Source organism: Microtus pennsylvanicus, chromosome 11 (assembly GCF_037038515.1).
Source record: "Microtus pennsylvanicus isolate mMicPen1 chromosome 11, mMicPen1.hap1, whole genome shotgun sequence".
Classification (NCBI taxonomy): domain Eukaryota; kingdom Metazoa; phylum Chordata; class Mammalia; order Rodentia; family Cricetidae; genus Microtus; species Microtus pennsylvanicus.
The window spans coordinates 37,139,489-37,160,843 of record NC_134589.1 but is presented as its reverse complement, the minus strand read 5'-3'; the positions used below and the strand labels follow the sequence as shown (position 1 = coordinate 37,160,843).

Genomic DNA, 21,355 nt, shown 5'->3' with positions numbered 1-21,355 from the left:
TGAACTCCTCAGGAATGTAAATGCTGCTAAAATGACCCTTCCAGACACCCACAGGGCAGTGGGAAATCTATAGCCAGACGTGGGAACAGCCGTCAGATAAGGCAGCAGGCTGCTTACTCCAGCCTCCCTGCAAAAAAAACGTGCAGGTAATGAGGACTTCGTCAATAGAGCTGTCCGACAAATTGAATATACACAAATCGCAGGGTGATATGGATCCCTTGGACTGAAGAGAATTAGTTAATGAACTTACTAAATGACAGTCAGGCTTTTTTTTTTTTTTTTGTTATGAAGGAGAAAGGAAGAAAAGAGAAAATGTGGTCGCTACACTTCAAAACAAAAGGTCCTGTTCACAGAGACAAGCGCCACTCGGGATCCAGCCCGTCCTCAAAGCACCAAAGCACAAGCCCAGGGGTTCACCTGAACAGCAAGAGGCTGGGTGAGGTCAATGAGGTTCCAGACGGAAAATAAGCAAGCAGCAGAAAAGGCAGTGGAGGGACCCTGTCCCGTGTCCCAGTGTCGTGAGCCCGCAGCCCCAGGCTCCTCCCTGCCCCCAGGCTCCTCTCACGTCACAGTCTGACCCAGGGGAGAACCAGTCTCGGTCCACATGGACTAACTGCTTCATCTAAAAGGAAATGGCTGGCTGGCTTGTTCTCTCTCTCTCTCCCTCCCCGCTTTCCTCCCCCTCTCCTGTTATCTCCTGCTCCCTCTTCATCTCTTTCCCTCCCTCCTTTTCTTCTTTTCCTCCTTCCCTCCATACTTCCAACAATTGTGATTAATTGGTCTTTTAAAAAAATAAACACTTGAGCCAGGCGATGGTGGCTCACGCCTTTAATCCCAGCACTCGGGAGGCAGAGGCAGGCGGATCTCTGTGAGTTCGAGACCAGCTGGGTCTACAGAGCTAGTTCCAGGACAGGCTCCAAAGCCACAGAGAAACCCTGTCTCGAAAAACCAAAAAAAAAAAAAAATAAATAAACACTTGGCCAGGCAGTGGTGGCACACGCTTTTAAACCCAGCACTCAGGAGGCAAAGGCAGGAGGATCATAGTTTGAAGTCAGTCTGGTCTACGACAGCCAGGGCTACACACACACACACACACACACACACACACACACAGAGAGAGAGAGAGAGAGAGAGAGAGAGAGAGAGAGAGAGAGAGAGAGAGAGAGAGAGGTGTGAGCGAGATCCTATCTTGAAAATTCCTTAGCAAGAAAAAGAACAAAAAAGAAGTAAAAAAAAAAAGAAAATTGCACACAGGTGGTACCATGTTGCTATATGTATCTACTGTAGTGCCTCACCGGGTGGGGTGAGTGGTGGGACGAGGTGTGTGTGTGTGTGTGTGTGTGTGTGTGTGTGTGTGTGTGTGTGTGTGTGTGTGTGTGTGTGCGCGCGCGCACATGCGCACAGCAACAGCAAACACCCAGCCTGGCTTTGTGCTGAGAACACTCAGTCCTCTTTTTGCTTCTTTAAAATACACTGTAGAGCACCAGAATACACTGTCTCCTTTCTAAGTGCCGGAACCCTCCCCTCATCCCTGCCCCCCAGCTCTGTAACCCCTGCTCTGAACTTTGGTAAGATCAGCTTCCTTACTAGACTCGGCGGGAGTGAGAGCATGTGGCCCCGCTCCAGTGTCAGAGACACAGGACTTGTCCTTCAGTGGGGACTATTCCACTGTGCATAGGGACCACATTTTGCTCAGCAGTTAAGGAACACTTTGAGTCTTTTTCTTTCTTTTTTTTGGGGTGTGTGTGTGGGGGGGTCTTGCTATGCAGCCCTGGCTTTAAACGTGTGGCTTCTGCCTCCCAAGCCCAGGGATTATGGGCACACACTATCACATCTGTCTTAGCAATTGTGACATTACAGTATTACAGTAATGTAGACGGGCAGATGCCTTTCCTACTGATGAGCTCACCTTTGGATAAGCCTTCTCCACGATGGCCGAACTCCTCTCTACTTCTATGCAGCCCTGGCTGCCCCGGAACTCATCTGTAGAGACCAGGCTGGCCTCTGACTCACAGAGATGCACCTGCCTCTGCCTCCCGAGTGCTGGGATTATTGGTGTGCACCACTACGCCCAGCTCTTTGTTTTGTCTTTTGAGGCAGGGCCTCCGGCAGCTCAGGCTGGCCTTGAACTCCCAGTCCTCCTGCCTCTCAAAGTGCACACTACTTAGCTGCCTCGTCTGGGGTGTTTTATCTCTGGCTGCCTAGCCCGTTCAGATTCCTACTAGGAGGAAAGTTCGTCTTTCCTCAGCTGGCAACATACAGTCAGCAGGCGGGCCCAGTGGCTCCTCCTGATACTTGGTTTGCACATGGTGTTGAGGAAGGGGTCTTGGATGACACCTTGTAAAGAAACACCTACCAAGACCAAGTGCAGAGCAGGCTGAGGAGCCCCACGAGGTGAGAACCTACCTGACTCTCAGGCTGACGGTGCTGGAGGTGGGAGCAGGGGAAGTCAGAAGCAATCACAGGCGCTGCGGAGGCGGAGGACAGCTATCTTCCTGACTCCCCACCTTCTTGCCAGTCAGGTACCTTACAGGCAGCCACTTGATCCCCACCTACGACCTCGCTGCAGTATGGACACACGCAGTGCAGAGAAGTGTCCAAGGAGGACCTGGTTACACATCTGACACCCGCTCTAAGTGGAATCACCAGTGAGCGGGTCCAGCTTGGCGTGTGTGCCTTTCCAGGGCCTGGAGAACACGTGCCTGCTGCTTTTCATTGGGGTGCCTGTGTGTTTTGTGGAGTAGTGTAGGGGTACATATGGCTACGTAGGTGCTCTGGTTTTATGGTTTTTTTATTGCTAGTGATTGAGTCTCACTCATGCCGAGCACACCCTACCGATGAGCTGCACCCACCCCAAGTATTTGGGTTTTATTGTCTTTAAAAGTGCAAATGAAAAATTTCAAATCCCAAAGAAAAATCAAGACCTGGACACGAAGGAGCAGCTCAGTGGTGGATGAGTGCCCAGCAAATTCAGTCCTGGGCTGGCATCTATCTCAGCGGGGGAAGGGGTAGGGGGTCCAAGTCTTGTGCCTACCGTCACTCTCCTTGAGGGTATGGCTGTTGGAGAAGAGTGCATCCACCCATGCAAAGGCCAGGAGATCACTTCGTTTATATAACAGAGTAATTATTACCTAGTTAAAATAACATATGGTCATTATCACTGAGTCTATGTAGACCAGACTAGCCTCGAACTTGCAATTCTTCTGCCTCAGGCCTGTGCCATGCTAAGCGGCCAGCGCTGTTACTTCTGGGTGACGGGATGACAGGTGCAGCTTATTAATTTTTTTAACCTAAAAATAAAGCAAGAAGCTGGCCTTACCACCTTGTCCATCCTCAGAGCCGACCTGCGCTGGCAGATGCTGCAGCCACCTCTCTGGACCGTGAGGGATAATGGCTTCTGAGTGTAATGTGTGAGGCCAGTAGGCTGGGCAAAAATCAGTCACCACCGCAGTGGGCTCGGGTGGGAACTCTCAATGACTTACCAACTCATTTGGAAATCGGCATTAGCTACCAAATGTAAAGTATTAGTTTTATTAAAATGCAAATCTATCAACTAATCTGCCTTTCTAGTAACAGTTGAATTGCAGGATCCGTGTCAACTAAAATAGTTTCCAATTTATTCCTGGCTGGCAGGAGGGCGGTCTTCTGCATTTTAAAATGCACATCTCCCCTTCAGTGAGAATTCTCTTCCTTCCTTCTTCATCTCGCCTGTCTATACCTCATTTTAATTGAACTTGCTGGGCTCCAGATATTTTGATCTATTTCAGCCTTCTTCCTCATCAGGAGCGACCTGTGTCCTTCTGGGTCCCATCAGCCTCCCAGATGCTCAACCCCCCTCCCCCCTGTTCTTTGAGCAGTGTCTGTGTTGACTGTGTGTGGGACCCACTGACTTTGGCTGACTTACCTTTTGAATGACTGGAGACAGCCTAAATTTATGCATTTCCTCAACAGTCAAACCTAAGGTTCCTTGGGATCAATATGGAGAAGCACAATGAAGAGATGGAAAGCCATGGCCTCCAGCAGCCCATCCACAGAATAACTGTGGTACACATTCCCCCAACGCTCCTTGCTTGGAGCTTGGCCCTTTGGTAGTGAAACATACATGGGATTCCTGTGCAAGAAACTTTGTCACTGGGCTCCACTATCCAAACCTGACTTTATAGATGCTGGTTATTAACTGAATCTGCACCCAGGTCTGGAGCCATTCTCTTCGCTCTTACTCAGTTGCTCTAAATAAAAAATTGGGGCAAAGGAGTAGTGTGTGCCAGCCTGAGATGACCACACTCCACATGCAGGGTAATCTCTGGCAGATATTGATACAGCAGGCCAATATATCCTCCTCTTGGGGATTTAATCTCCAGCTTTTGACCTGTGGATGAAAAACAAGTGACCCACTGCCTCCTGCTGGATTATCCCAGTGACAAAGGAATGGGGAGAGAAGAGCCTGAGGAATTCTTTCTTCTTCCTCTTGGAATTCTTCCTTCTCCTTGTATCTCTAAAAAGCCCTGGCTGTCCTAGAACTCACTCTGTAGACCAGGCTGGCCTTGAAGTCAAATCTGTCTGCCTCTTCCTGCAGCCAGGGCTGGGATGAAGAGGCAGCAAGAGAGAAGTTAGTGTGGGCTTCCGGCTCCCTAACTGTTAAACTGTCAAGTAGGAATTCTCAGGGCCCAGCAGTGGGCTTAGGGACCCGTACTCTCAGAGTCTAGCCAAGCCAGTGCTCATCTACCCAAAGCAGCACAGGTGTTTCTTTCATGGATTTAGTAATTAGCATTTTGCTTTCAGTGCTAGAGATGGAACTGAGGGCCTCTGCATGCCGGGCAAGTGATCCACTAATGGGCTACACCCTCTGGCCCAAACTGTTATTTTTTCTTTTCTTTCTTTAAGCTTTCTTTAGTATGTATACAGTATTCTTCCTACATGTATGCCTGCAGGCCAGAAGAGGGCGCCAGACCCCATTACAGATAGTTGTGAGCCACCATGTGGGTGCTGGGAATTGAACTCAGGTCTTCTGGAGGAGCAGCCAGTGCTCTTAACCCCTGGGCCATCTCTCCAGCCCCAACTGTTATTTTTTCATTGAAAAATCCTAAACATATATATCCATGGTCTTAAGCATGACATTCTGATGCACACAACATGAAGTGGCTGAACTGAGTCCTTACCAGATCCAGGGCCACACTGATCACATTTTTGTGGTGAGACATGTGGAATTTATTCCCGTTAGCCTGGACCTCAAAGCTGACTCCTCCATCCCCTCCTGGCTGCCACCTGACAACCATCCTCCTCTGCATGTGGGAATTAACTGCTTTATATTTGGCTTACAGCTGAGATCTTTGTCTCTCTGTTCCTGGCTTATTTCATTTAACAGTGTCCTCTAGGATTGTCTAAGCCATCACCAAAGAAAGAATCCTTTCTTGGTTAAAGGCTGAATAGAATTCCTCTGTGCACTTATACCACATTTTCTCCACCCATCCATACTTAGAACAAACATCCACATTGAGAATAGACTTCTCAAAAGAAGATACACAAATGGCCAAGAGGTTCATTAGAGAAAGCTAGACATAGCTGATTGTTCGCGAGGGGCAAATGAAAGCATGCCGAGGCATCACTTGGTAAAATGGCTTTTACCAAAGATAAGTCATGACAAATGCTGGCAGAGCAGCAAGGTGAGCCTTTGGACACTGTTTGGGCTGAAAGCTGGAGCGGCCATTGTGAAGCACAGCATGGATGATCCTCCAAACCTGAAGAGGGGCTGGGAAGCAGAACACATGCTCAGAGCATGTGAAGTCCTGGGTTCCCAGCACTGCAGGAGCACACAAACATGCACACGGACACACAAAACAGAACCACCATCTGCCCCAACAGTCCCGGTTCAGTGTAAGCACCAAAGGAACGGAAGTCAGTGAAGGTCAGACGAGCCAACAGTTACCGCAGTGCCATTCACAACAGTCGAGATGTGGGAACAACCTGACAACCTGAACGTCTGTTCAGGGATGAATGGACAAGAAATGGAGGTTGTGTTTTTTTTCTTTTTTTTTTCCAAGACAGGGTTTCTGTGTAGCCCTGGCTCTTCTGGAACTAGCTTTGTAGACCAGGCTAGCCTCAAACCCACAGAGATCAGCCTGATTAAAGCATGCACCACCACCCAGCAGGAAATGGAGTTTTGTACAAGTAGACGATGTAAGCAGAAAACCACAAATCCTTCCAGCAGGTGTCACTGTCAATTTAACTCTAAACTATCTCCTCTAGCTCAGTAACTCACACTGATGACCACAGATTTCTTTAAAAAGATTTATTTAAGTTTTAATTTCGTCTGTGTGGGAGTGAGTACACACCCGAGTGCTGGTGATTTACAGAGGCCACGTGATGGCACCGAATCCCCATCCCCTGGAACTGGAGTTAGAGGCTGTTCTGAGACACTGGGTGTAGGTGCTAGGAACTGAACCTGGGTCCTCTGCAAGAGCAGTAAGTGCTCTTAACCCCTGAGCCATGGCTCTAGCCCTGACAATATCTGTGAAAGTTAAAAGACTCAGAGGCTGAGCTTTCCTGGATGTAAGGTACACGCTCCCAGAAGAGCACGGTCCCAGGGATCCCCAGTGCTGCACCCTGAAGTCATCTGTCCTTGAAGAACCAGTGGGTCCTGGTGTGGGGGTCGGGAGTCTGGAGTGAGAGGACAGTGAGTTCAATCCCCATGGTCCATGTCAGGAGGGTTGAGCTGGCCGAAAAGAGATCGATACAACTCGGTCCTAGGAAATAAAACAAACCGGTTAACATGCTGCTTAACTTCTCAAGGTTAAAAAGAAACCAAGAAGCTGGAAAACACCTTCATCTGTTTCTTCAATAGAAAACATAGCCGTATAATTAAGAACCACATCTCGGCGTGCTTATTCACAAATACAAGGGAGGAAGAAACGCAGAAGCAGCCAATCACACAGTGAAACATGTAAATAGCCCAGTGTGGCTGGACACCCTGTCTCCAGGGAATGAGTTTTCTGTAAGTTTGCCCTTTACAGACAGGCTCTTCAAGTAAGAAAACAAGATTGAATATTTTAATAGGATATATGAGACTGGCACGCACCGAGAGGATTCAATCAGACATGGGATGTAGGGGATATAATTTAGTTTTCATACATTTTTCTAGGACTTGGCAGTACTTGAAAAACAATGAAAATGACCCGGCAACAAGATTCCAATTATGATCATATGTGCAGAGGTTCAGAACAGAACCAGGGCTCTTCCCCTCCCCCACACCCCTTTCTCTAATCTCAGTCTAAGAAATAATTTAATTGTCTAATTTATTTTTAAAGTTGGATTTTAAAAATTAACATTATTGGACCGAGGAGGCAGCTCACTAAGTAAAATGCTTCCTGTACGTATAAGCCTGAGTTCAGACCTCCAGTGCCCATATGAAGAACTACATGTAACCATGCATTCAGTGACCTCAGTGTTGGGGGAGGGAGGTGAGAGGGGAAACAGGAGGGTCATTGGGGCTTGTGGATCAGCTAAGCTAGCTGGAAAAAGTGCACTCTAGGTTCAGCCAAGAGGAAGATGGCTGGCTCCTCCCTGTGACCTTTGTAGAGACCTGAATATATAACATGTATACAAGAATATAATACACACCATACACCAACAAAATAAAACTAGCTACCTATGTGTGCTGGGACTTTCTTTAGGAGCCGACCACCTGTGTGCTAAGATGGCTTCTCTGGCCTATGGCTGGAGGAGCAATAAGCTCTAGGGATCCTCCTGTCTCTGCCTCCCCAGTACTGGGGTTGTAAGTGTGCACCACCCTTTCCTGGCCTTTTATGTGGGTGCTGAGATCAAACACAGGTCCTCATTTGTACAGCAACTGCTTTATCAACTGGGTCATCCCCATAACCTGTTATAGTTTTGAGATAGGTAGGGTCTTACTACTTTTGACACCAGCTTCATATTCTGGATCCTACTGCCTCTGCCCTTCAAGTGCTGGGATTACAGGTATATACCAATGCCTAACTCTAAAGCTCAATTTGGACATTAAAAGTATGGTGATAAGGTGGCTTGGAGGTTAAGAGAACTTGCTGCTCTTCAAAAGACCAGAGTTTGTTTCCCCGTGCCCACGCCAGGCAGCTAACAGTTACCTGTAATTCCAGCTCCAGGCAATTTGATGCCCTCTTCAGACATGTACAAACTCACACACACGGAAGTAAGAACAAACCTTTAAAATAGAGCGAGTGGCCACTACAACTTCTACTGCTGCTGTACGCAATGCACGTGGATCAGTGAGGGAAATGGCAGAGAATGTAGTTTGGGGTGTGGGGGTGAAGAAGCCTTGCTAGGGGAACCAGGTTCTGGGTATTTCCTCTGTGGATGGGGCAGAGCTGCCCCACAGGAAGAGGCTCAAAGCTCCAACAGCCCAGACCCATGGGATATGAATCCCTGAGACCCAGTAAACAACCCTAGGGCCACATCTAACTGAGGCAAGGGTCCACATCTGCTTCTGTCCATAGGAACAGTGACTGCCTAGAATCAGAACAGCCACAGGACTCTTGATGAATCAGGAGTCTGCATCCCAGGGGAAAGTCACTCCAGACTGACACCTTCAGATCTGGCTCTCAACAGTCTGCCATCATATTAAGAAAATAGTTTCTGAAGGTGTTCCTGCTGCCTGAGAACTTCCAGCAGCCACCCTGATGCAACAAAAGCCATCTTTGCAAGTAGTCTTAATTTGTCCTGTCTAATAGGGTCCGGTCTGACTCTAACTTGTAGCCTGTCTCCTCTGCCACCAATGCTAAGATTACAGGTTTGTGCCATGATGCTGGCTCAGCTTTTCAGCACTCATCCTGCTGTAGCTAGAGTAAGAGATGGAATCCCAGCAGAAAGGACATCAAAGCAGAGGGAGGCAAGGAGGGAGGAAATGAAGGAGGGAGATGGAAAACCCTGAATGGCAGAAGTCAGATGTAGATCAGCTCTGTCCTGAAGGGGTCACTGTATAGGCAGAGAAACTGTGGACAGAAAATGACAGAGGATCTTCAGTTTTATTACAGGCATTTTATAGTCACATGAATTTGCTGGAAGCCTCATCCTAAAGTGCCAACCAGCCCTGAACCCTAAACATTCCTGTTGTTCCCCAGCTCTAGGCATCTGTCCAGTCCTACAAAGGAGGAAGACCTCATCCCAAATGCAAATGAACACCCACGTGCTGCCCTGCAGATCCCAGCAGCCCTGCCCAGCCTTCATTCCTTGCGCTGTGGCCTGACCATCTGCCAACACACACAAGCCTCTCTAGCCATTTCAACCAAAAAAACGAAACATGAAGGAGATAGCTGCATGACAAAAAGGACAGCATGACTTCAGGGTGACTCCGGCTGAGGGGAGAAACAGGCACAGGGCTGTTATTCTTTTATTCCCTCCCAGGCTCACCCTGCCGGCTTATATTGAGAGCTATCATTGTCCCTAAGCAAATGATTCCACTTGCCTCTGCAATGGCAGCATAGTGCATTGGCCAAAGACAGCAGTTACTGTCCACTGAGGGGTCACGTGTCAGGAGCAGGTTCATCAGGTTCTGCACAGTGAACCTGGTAAGCTTCTGTTTCAAGAACAGAATCCTGCTCCTCATCACACTGGGAACAAAGCTAAGAATCTCTGATCTGAAACGCCGCCCTGCTTTATCTCTTGTATCCTTGCTCTCACTGGCCAGTGGCAATGTCCACTGTAGCCCAGGTATGAACGCTAGAATTACACAGGAGAACAGGCAACAGAGTAATTACTGGGATTTGGACCCAGGGTGGAAGGGTCGATGGCAGGGGCTCTTCCTTGAATTAAAATTTAACTCACCCTTTATTACAACCTACAAAAGCAAGTAATGAGCATGAGCATTTTTATTTCTTTTAAACTGTCATTTAGGCTGCAGAGGGGATAATTACCTATCTCTAGTGTAGTAAGGTTTTATAACCCTTAGTGAGGCATTTTCTAATTTAATATTTTTACTATATTACAATAAAACTTGTTTCTGGAAAAAAATGATCATGCAGTAGCAGCCATTTTCCATAGAGACAGAGTGTGTGCACGTGTGAACAAGGATGTGGTTTACTGTGTCTTCTGAAGGAAGGGAGAGTGGTGCGTCTGGCTTCAGCTGAGAAGTGCAAGCAGCACTCTGGTGGGTGAAGATTTGCACATTCCTTAGTAAAATAAGTGTGTGTGCACAACACAGCCCTCAGCTTTATGTGTGCACTTCTCACAGAACTGCAATACAGATCATTGTCTTTCATGATGCTATTTGGGCAAACAGTGTATTAAACCTGCAAATGGCCTATGCAGGGCTTTTAATTTGCTAGGTCAGTAGCTTGCAGCATCCAGCTCTGAACTCTATCTGCTTTCTCGAAGACCATGCTCCTCCTACTGTGGCCTGAACTCCCCAAACTCCAAGACAACCCCAGTCCCTGCTGCTTTTGTGGGTACCACAAAGAAAGCAGCTGACCCATTGTTCCCCAGAAAAACCTGTCCACCCTTTAAAACTAGATCATGGTCTCCAAGTGAGTCACACGTCTTCCAAACGCACCCTGCAACACAGTAACCTGCCCTTCTGATTAAGGGCATAATTTGAGCCAGGCCTGTGGTTTCAGCACTTGGGAGGCTGAGGCAAATTGATCTCAAGTTCAAAGCCAGCCTGGGCTATATACCAAGAACCTGCCTAAAATTGGAAGAGAAGAAAGGAGAAAAAAAGAGGAAGATAGCTTCAAACCTATATACATGTCTTTGATTAATCTGAAAATATTCATCTGTTGGCTCTCGGGACCAGGCAACCCTAAATACCCACAGCATACTTAGAAAGCACCCGGACCACCTCTGCTTTCTGCTCTCTACCTCGCCTGCACACTACAAACCCCATACTAAGCACTACAGGGTGGCAGCCTGAACATGGCCTTCTACATACATTTGAGACGCAGGGACAGTGATAGCATACACAGGCAGAAGACTAACAATTCTAATTCCACCAGTGTCATGCTGAACAAGGTCCAGATCAAGATTAAAACCTTGCAAGAAGGCTCCAAGTAGACAAGGTGAAGGCTTCTTATATAGATAAGTCCACTGGTGCCTACAGTACCCTGACCAAAAGTGTCACTAACACCTTTTCCTATTTGTGTTTTGACAACAATTTACAAAAAAAGAGGGCAGGAATTGGATGGGATAATAGGTAGGTTTTATACTCACACTAATAATAATAGTGAGCAATAGAGTGAATATTTGTGAGCTATTATTTATAGACAATTTACATTAGTAAAGACTTTTGATGGAGGAAGGTCATTGGCTAATAAAGGAACTGCCTTGGCCCATTTTATTGGTTAGGACATAGGTAGGTGGAGTAAACAGAACAGAATGCCGGGAGGAAGAGGAAGTGAGGTCAGACTCGACAGCTCTCCTCTCTGGAGCAGACGCCTCAGCAGAGATGCCATGCCCCGCTCCTGGGCAGACGCACACGATGAAACAAGCCGCCAGGTCAGACATGCTGAGTCTTTCCCGGTAAGACCGGTGCTCACAGATTATTAGAGATGGGTTGATCGGGATATCAGAATTAGCCAGTAAGCTAAAGGGCCAAGCAGTGTTTAAATGAATACAGTTTGTGTGTTGTTATTTCGGGCATAAGCTAGCCAAGCAGGCGGCTGGGGTGTTGGGGACGCAGCCCCGCCGCTCTTATTACTACAGACTTTTTTTTTTTTTTGCCTTTAAAAGCTCCTTTATCATGCTGTCACAGAAGCTAGGGAACAACACTAAAAGACATGGCTCTAAAGTTTTAGGGAACAGACTCTTGAGTCAAATACATGACAGAAATAGCGTTAAAATTTAAATACATACATTTCACCAATGCAAGAAAATACAAACAGTATTCCACAGAAACCAGCCTCAGAACAGAACACATGTAGCAAGGCATCAGATATGATTTTAAGCAAGGATAGTTACTGATTTTTTTTTTTATTCATTGTGCTTCCTTATTGGAAGAATGATCTGAGACAGGACACTTTTCCTTTGTCTGTACATTAGTATCTGTTCTCTGTTTTGTCAAGTGTCTGGTAGTATCCAAACTCTAGATAAGCTTTTCTGTGTACCCTTACTGAAATCTTTACCCTACAAAGAATTAAACAATGTTTTCTGAAGCCACAGGGTGATGTTATTAAACTCCTCAGCTCTCTCACACCAGCACTTACTAGGAAACTAGAAGGATTTTATGCATTTGCTTTTGAGTTGTTAAGTAAAGACTCTTATAGAATAATACAAATTCAAATTATATTAGTTATATTTAATAAGTTCCTATTTCTGTTTACAATATTTGTACATCTATGCAAAGTTATTCTGTCATATTGTATGCATGCATATTTCTACCTCTGCTTGAGACATTTTATGTATTGATACAATTTTAGGATATATTATTTTGCACTATACATTTCTACCTCTGATCAAGATACTTATACACTGTTTACATTTTAAAGCCATTGTCCTCATTTGCTGCACAGTTGTTTAAAGATTGTTTAATATTCTAATATCAGGCCTTACTCTTTAACTTATATAGGTATTAAGAATTACAGGTCAATAGTCATCCATGTTTGCCATACTTATAGTTAGACTGATCAGGGTCTTTAGATAGGTAATATTCCACCACCTCAAAGAACTGTAGAATATGGCATTTAAATAACTGAGGGTTATTTAAACTGTTGAAACTGGCAGCACTGATCTATTCCCAAGAATATGTTGGGCACTGAAGACACTCCACTTGGAGCTTGTTTTCTTCTTGGCAAAACTGGCCTTTGGGCAAAGAACTGCCCATGCCTCTACCACTGACAAAATGCATGGTGTCTGAACAGAACAAGCAGGATACAAGAAAAAAGATTGCCAAGACAGGATGAGATGGTTTTGAAAATTTTCCTGCTTCTGAAAATGGGCTGTCAGTTACTTTAGGCCTTAGCCAAAGTTGGTTACCTCAACACTGCAAGTGAGACTCTAGGTAGCCTGGGTAGCCCAGGTAGCCAGTTGTCTCTGTCATTTATTGCACATTTTGGAAGTTGCTTGATTGTACTCAAGTAATGTTATTTTCTTTCTCAGGTCTTCGATGGGGCTGAAGACTAGATAATCGTAGTTACTTTCCTCTCATGTCTTAGTCAAGTCATTTCTAATACAAGACTTAGACTCCTTAGGATAGGATAATTATTGAAACATTTAGCATGTTTCTTGTTTGATATTGTTTATTCTAAATTTTATACTTGATATTTGTTCTTACTGTATATAGTTTTATATTGGGTTTGGGACTCTCTTATTTAAAGGGGGAGGTGCTGTGGGAACTCCTTCAGCCAATAGACTTTAAAAGATACCAGCCCACTTGGGTGTGGTCTCTTGTACTATAAATGCAGTGTAAAGCTTGCAGAGTCCTCTCTCTCTCTCTCTCTCTCTCTCTCTCTCTCTCTCTGGGCTGCTGGATTTGGTTCCTGTTCCCAATCATGATGCAGAGGACTCTTGATCTGTGAGTCTACCCCTAAATAAAGAACCCTTTACTAAACTCAATTCTGAGCTACTGTATCACATTCATCTACATCCAACCGTTTATAATTAATGTAGATCTCTGTGTTTCTTTGGGATTGAACAGCTGTAGGACTGGGCAGGACAGAAACCTCTGTCAACAAATGGTGCCCAATGTAAACAAGTACATCCACATAAAACCTGAGAGAGCTTAGGAAGTAATTTCAGACACAAAACAACAGAGTTAAGCAGTGCTTCTTAGAAGCAGCATTTTCTCAGGTGGTCTCTGTTTGCTAGAGGCAAGCATGTCTCATATAAGAGAGGCTTCCTGACTCATTTTTAGTTGCAAAAACCTTGCGGCTCTTTTAAAAGGTCCTGCCACCAAACACTTAAATGATGTTTCTGAACACCTGACAGCATGCTTCTTGGTGGTGACAGGAATCTTAAAACTCCATAGAGATGTGGCAATAAACATGGTTCCTGCCAGTATCTCTGCCATGAAGCTAGACTCTCAGAAAGCTGGAATGTGTGGATCCAGCTGTCAAAGCCATGGTTTTAATCCTAGCCATATCGCTTAGCAAATTAAAAACTCATGTGGTCAGAAAAAGAGAAATATACAGTAAAGATAGATTCAGAACAACAACAAAAAAAAACAACACACACAAAAACAAACAGAAAACCAAACCTCCAAATGGTTTACAGTATGTTAAAAAATATATGTAGGCTTGGGAGAGAAAAAAAGGATAAAGTCCTTTTAAGAAAGAGGGGGGGGGGAGGGAGGGAGGTTGGGTGTGGTAGCACACACCTTTAATCCCAGCAGAGATGGCAGATGCAGATGCAGATCTCTGTGAATTCAAGGATAACCTGGCCTACAGAGTGAGTTTCAGGATAGCCAAAGATATACAAAGAAACCCTGTCTTAAACAAACCAAAAATTATAAATAAAAATAGAGTTTAAAATAAAGCCACTAAAAATGGAAAATACAAAGAGAATCTGGATACTGCATGTTATTGTGCTGTCTTTGAATTGTTTGAATGCAGAGGAAGGAGCATGGGCTGCTAAAAGACATTTGCTGGATTAATCCAATATATATATATATATATATATATATATATATATATATATATATATATATATATATATATATATATGAAAATGCCTTGACTTAGAAATTTAAGTCAAAAGATATGTTACTTTGAGGTTTTGCTTTTGTTTCCACAGGAAATGAGAGGCTGTGGATTCATTCTGGATTAAGAAAAATCAGGTTTGATTGATCAAGGAAGAACCCCTGAAAAATCTTCTATAACGGATGGCCCAGATGATCCAATGTTTCAGAGCACCTCTGCTGGAGTTTCCTCTGAGTTCTGCATCCAGAACAGCCTCAGGACTGCTGGCTGAGATGATCCAGCCTCACAGATGATTCTAGTCGGGACCTGAACATAATTCTAAATTTTCTTTAAGTCCCCGTAAGATTATTAGTGTCCTCAATCAGCAGGAAGTAGCCTGAAAAACTACATCCACATTCCCAAAAATTAGATTATGGATGTCTGTCTTTGTTTAGAGTGTTGGTTACAAGTTGTTATGGATATGGTCAGGAAAAAAAGCTAAACAAGGGAGATTAGATTCAGAGTTCTTGCTTTGAAAAGAAAAAAAAGGGGGGGGAGGGAAGTACTGTGGGACAATGAATGGTCTTGTACCCTGTAAAGATTTGTCACTTGTATTGGTTTAATAAAATGCTGACTGACAGTAGCCAGGCAAGATGTATAGGTGGGGTAACCAGAACAGGAGAATTCTGAAAAGAGGAAAGCCTCAGTCTGCAGACACAGAGGAAGCAGGATAAGAATGCCTCATTGATAAAAGGTACCAAGCATGTGGCTAACACAGACAAAAATTATGGGTTAATTTAAGATGAAAGAGTTAGTTAATAAGAAGCCTGAACTATGAGGCCAACCAGTTTATAGTTAATGTAGGCCTCTGCATGTTTCTTTGGGACTGAACGGTTGTGGGACTGGGTGGAACAGAAACTTCTATCAACAAACCTAAACTTCACTAACTATTGTGCAAGATTACAAAGACAAAACAGGAGGCTGGAAAAAAGCCTCAGCTTTTAAGAGTGCATCCTCGCAGAGGATCCAATTTTGGTTCCTAGCACCCACTTTGGGTGGCTCACAACTGCCTATCAATCCATATTTAGGGGATCTGATATGTTCTTCTGGCTTCTGCATGCACCTGCACTAATATGCAGATTCACACAGATACATACACATTTTTTTAAATCTAAAAACAAAAACAAACCCACAAAACAAAACAAAAAAATCAAATAACAACAACAAAAACCCAAAAGAAAAATATAACAAAAAAGACAAAGAACAACAGACATCAGATTAGCTAGGTGGCCATTTTCAAACACCCGCCCAGACAACACTAACCTACTGGCCCTCACCCCCAGAGCCAGGACAGAAGCAAGGTGGATGGCTGTGCCCTACAGCATGCTGCTCAGCTTCAGACCCTCAGCTCTTTCCATTGCTGCTGGAAATCTTCCTGGCAGTCTGTCTGAATCCCGGAAGCCTTCAATTTGCCTTTCTAGGTAAGGCCCTCAGACCCTCTGTGCCAATCCTAGCACTGCATCAACTGTAGCGTTGCTGGTGGAGTCCAGACAGGTCTGTGGGCACAGAGGCGTCTATCAACACATGTCCGTGAGTGTGCCCATGTGCTAGGAGCATATCCAGGGCCTTCCACATCTCAGACACGTACCGTAACACCGAGCTAGATCCTGGCTAGCCTCCTACATTTTGAACACATACATCCCCTGCCTTCAGAATTCTACTTTCTTCAACCAGTAGGCTCAGGCATTCTAAATACCTACTAGAAGGTGCCTTCCAATTATCACTTGGCAAGTGCCAATAGCACCTAAATAAAGAACCCTCTTCCAGTAAGATGCCTGCATTCTAACTGCTGGAAAGAGTGTGCCAGAGGCCATGGCTGTGCATTGTTTCTTCTTCTTTCTAAGGAGATAAATAAGACCAAGGAGCAACTGCTCACTGTCTTAAATATCCAAGCAAGAAAAGTGAGCATAGCAGTAGCCTACAGCACAGTAATAATTGTGTACAGGGCTGCAACCTGCTGTCATAGGTGGTTCCCACCTTGGCTTGAGTAAACTGTAGCTTCTTGATCAGTAAGACTATGGCATCTTCCATAAAATGCTGTCTCTGGAGCACAAAGCAGTGTCTCTGTCACACATGTATGAGGAGCGACTGGCTGCCTTGACACCTCACAGTTGGCTGCCAATAACACAATGAAATCATGGGGCAGAAAGCCTATGATTCCTGTGTATAGCTAAGGAGGTCAATGTAGGCTCCCTTTATTCTCCTACCACCACCAAAAGTGGCTCACACATATCCCAACCCAAACCAGGAATGAAGCGACATCCACTCATCCTCCCATCACAAGCATGCATGTACGTACACACACACTCCATACAAAGGGAGTAGTAGAAAAAGAAAAGTAGCAACTTTGCAAAGAAGACCTACTTCTTTGTCTTTTTCTAAAAAAAAAAAAAAGTCTTCCTGGGAACTATTTGATATAAATGAGACTAGCAAAATAGTAAAATAGTAAATGACCCAGAGAATCTCTCCAGTGTCATTCATCACCAGAGTCTGGGTGCAAAGTAATCTCAATCTGTCTCCGTTTTCCAGATAGCAAATTGCAGATGTACCAGTCCACCACAAGGTGGCAGTACACAACTCATTTCAAAGGGGACTAGGAGACCAGGCAGCTTGGAGCCCATAAATTACCCAGGCTGCCTGCTCTCATCACTATCTTCCCAGAGCTTGAAGGAGACCTGAGAAGGGCTATTCCAATGCACTCTTTCGGTCAGGTCAGAACTAGGTCTTTCAAACCCCTGCAGATGCTTTTAGTTCTACAGCTCTAAATTACAGTTGGTGACATGTGGCTCTGGCCTGTCTCCTAAAGATCAGACAGACTCAAGATTTATAAATGTTTAAAGAAGCAGGTCCAGGCCCCAAACAAAGGACCTGAAAAGATGGGGAGACTGAAGGAGAAAGAGGGGCAACAGTGGGAACTGGTGAAGGCTTTCTCCTCAGTGTTGGTTATAAATTCACCACACATTAACAAAGATGGGAAATACTGCAAACTCCTACCAGTCCTCCCAGCACCGTCAAGTCTTTCACACTCTTTTAGAGAAAAATAACTTACCTTATTGAGCTTGCTGGGGGAGGGAGTTTAGACAAAAGGAGCCCTGCTCCTGTGCATCAATATTCTACATTCCTGGGATGATTTCTACGTTCACAGTGACTGTTTTATAACAGATTTGATGTGAGAGAAGACAAATGGCCTCACAAAGGAAAGACGACAAATCACCTTACTGCTTTTTTTTTTTTAAAACAAACAAAACAGGTTTTCTCTTATTTTTATTTTTATTCTGAAGCTGGGCACAGGGCACTCTGCCTTACTGGAGATGTTTAATATGAACGTCAGGCCACCACGATGCTAGCAATAGAGTTGGCCACTGTTTTGTTTACAGTTTCAAGACTGCTGGCTTCAGGAAGATGAAGCTCCCTTTTCAAAGAGCAGTCCCTCCAATGGCTCCTGTTAAAAGCCAGGGGATGGTTCGCTGCTTAGATGTGAATTACTTGCTTAGCGGCAGAGAAGGTAAAGTTGGTGTCTAGGCACACTGGCGTTCACACCAGGGCTGTGGCCCAAGGGACACAAGGGCCTGGGGCTGCATAGGATTCAGTTATCACTCCACAGAACCTCAGCTTCTAAGGAGTGAGAACTGTAAAAAACCAGGCAGGGAGTTCATGTCAGCAGAGACTGGGCCAGGTGCACGCACCGCTCTTCCCTTTGGCAGGGCCAGCATGCTGGCCTGTTATCATGAAGCCAAGGCCCACTTGGTCAGGCTCCATGAGCTCCTTGCCCTGCCTGTCTTTCAGTTCCTCTTCTACCCTCTTTCCTCTTGCATCTGGACAACTTACTTGCTCCCTATCTCATGTCTCTCCTGTGTGACAGACTCACAGTCTCTCCAGAGCTGCTCACCTGCATAGAATCAATCAGCTGCACTCCCTCTTGCCCTGCAAAGCCATTCTGTCACTTGAACCCATCATTCTGTTTATAGTAGCAAAAATTGTTATTCATCCTAAACTGTTGATTGGCATAAGCTGTAACTGAATTCCAGATATCAATGCTGTCTTTTAAAATGATAATAAGACTCTAACTTCAGATAGGGCCATCACTGTAAAGTCCAAGCTGGCCTTGAATTTATAGTGATCTTCCTGCCTCAGCCTCTAAAGTATGGAGATTATGAGCTGACATGCCCAGCTTTATGATTAGCTGTATGATAACTGAAAAGATAAAAATTACTGCCTCCATCTTTTTATTTCCTAACAGTATCCTTCAAAGAACTTCTCCATAAACTAGGAAAGAGTTCTGAACTGAGTCTGTGCTAGGTATACCTCCTGTCACTACACTCCCTAAGAACCCTCAGGCACTACAGCACTGCACTGGTCCATTCCAGCTGGACCAACTAGCTCCTGCAGTCATTGTGATGGCCTTAGCCAGTGTTATGGTTGGCTTTAGAGAGCTTGACTGCTAAGTGCAGAATGAGGAGTTTTCATGCCTTTTCCTGGAAGCTGGTGTATCCTGCTGGCTTAGATAGCCATGCCTCCCCCTGCAGGATTGAGCTGCGGGAGAGGTGGAGGGCTGCCATGTGTGTGTATGAGAAAATGTGTATTGATTTCTTCTTTCTTATAAAGGAGCACAAAGCATTGAAGAACAATTGCTCGTCTTTGCAGCATTTCACACTCCACACAAAGGCCCAGCCCCCACTGCCCCAAGGAACAGAAAGGAGATTTGCCCAGGACAACACCACAGCCCCATTTTGACCCCACCTAGCCAGCATCTGCTCAAGCCATTTTCCTCTTTGGCTGGTTTTCCTCATCTGTTCTGAAGAAGAAAAAGCCTTCAGCCTTATTTACCTTTTAAGTAGAAGTGCCCAGAGAGTAAATGAGTTAATGCTTATAAAGTGCACTGCTTCCCAGGGGGAGCCGTGGATAACTACAAGGTGTGGCTGCTCCTCCAAGGCCTCATCCCAGGAGTGTAATGACCCCACCCTGGACACAGATGCCCCCTTTTTAGGCTTTCTTTTCATAACAAAATCAAATAATAAAAGAAGTAACCAGGTTTATGATCCCTTACTGATGTACAAACAGAATCTGTTCTACTACTATTTTCTTCTTAAATGGGACAATTCTAAAAGCAGCCTATAGCTTCCACTATAGAGTCCTGTTGGAGCTCACCATGTTTTTACAATAACCAGTAATTTGTAGAAGGTCACCAGAAATCCAACCTGGTATAAAAATCATCATGATGGTCAAGAGAAAAACCAAAAGTAGAATACAAAATTCAAGAACTGATGGAAAACGTGTGTTTTTAGAGGATTTTTCTCCTAGGATAATCCAAGTAAAAATGACCTCAAACACACTCTAAACAAGGGCTGGGTGTCAGAGATCCCTAATATTTGACTCCTCATCTCAAGAGATTTTTCCAACATGGCTGTAAGCCATGAATAATGTAACCAGGTGGTGGCCAGCAGTGCAATGCTCAAGAATGAAGACATAATTACAAGGTGACATGGTGGTGATGAATCTGAAATACATGTAGATGATGCAGGAGGACAGCACCCTGAAGGAGTCAGACAGTTTGGAGAGGCATCTGCAACGGAGTCCATCTTACACTGCTATTCTCAAAATGATCTTACGGGTCCTTGTGCACAGAACTGTAAGAGCAGCCTTCACAGGCACTCTGGGAAGGAAGCCTGTACTACTTCTGAGCTGGTGCAGAAATGGAAATGTTGCTGCGCCTAGGCAAAGCGACAAGGGTACATGCAGATGTGTGGAAACACAAACTTTATTTATTTAAATATTATTCATAAAGAATGCATTTAAAATAGTCTTCTCTACTAACAAACATGAAAAAAGGGGCATTTCATTCTTTGAAGAAAAAAAAAAAAGATGACCAGGAAGGGTTAAGTGTTTTCACTTTATAAAGAAAGACACTAAGACACACAGAGAAGGTATTTTGGGCCATACCGCACATGAGCACTATAGTGGACATACTCACCTCCAGTCAGTCCTCTGGCTTTGAGTGCTGACAGTGACTTAGAAGGCCTTAAATAAATTGTCTTGAAAACAATACCTGTGCTACAAAAATGTTTTTAAATAGGCAGAATACAGTTAGGGTTAAAAGATACTATTCTGGGCTAATATCTTGACAACAGCCACTGTCTTGTACTTGTGAGTTAATGTTCTTAGCAAGAAAAACCCTCTAGTAAGTGTTTTCGTAAACTGCAATAAATATCATAAGAGAGGAGCCAACAAGACAGGGAAGGGTTCAGATAGAAAGAGTCACCCCCTCAGAAGGAATGAGGAAAGGCAAGTGCCTGGATCTCAGATGACTGGACATTTCCACAGGGAAGGGCAGTGAGTGCATAGTGTGTGTGTGTTCTGGGATATAGCCCAGATTGGATGACTGTGTGGAATAATCTTTTTGTACACTGAAGATTTATCACTCAGACTGGTTTAATGAAAAGCTCAATAGCCAATCATCTAGGTAGGGTTTTCAGGACAGAGAGAATGTTGAGAAGAAGGCAGAGTTGCCAACCAAACGGAGAATAAGTAAAACATGCTAGAGGAGAGATAACATTCATGAGGAACATGGCAGTACACAGATTAATAGACATGGGTTAATTTAAGTTATAAGAGTTAGTTAGAAACAAGCCTAAGTTATCAGCCTAGCTTTCATAATAATAATAAGTCTTGGTGTGGTTATTTGGGAACTGGCTGGGAGACAGAGA

At 44.7% G+C, this 21,355-nt stretch overlaps 1 protein-coding gene across 1 annotated transcript in view; it reads right to left on the bottom strand.

Moving 5' to 3' along the window:
- Positions 1 to 6,274: 6,274 nt before the first annotated feature.
- Positions 6,275 to 21,355, bottom strand: part of Aatf (apoptosis antagonizing transcription factor) — a 111,282-nt gene continuing 96,201 nt past the window's right edge. The window contains exon 12 of the mRNA XM_075991270.1: positions 6,275 to 6,743. Coding sequence (XP_075847385.1) covers positions 6,680 to 6,743 — 64 coding nt within the window. The 3' untranslated portion in view covers positions 6,275 to 6,679. The remainder of the gene's footprint in view (positions 6,744 to 21,355) is intronic.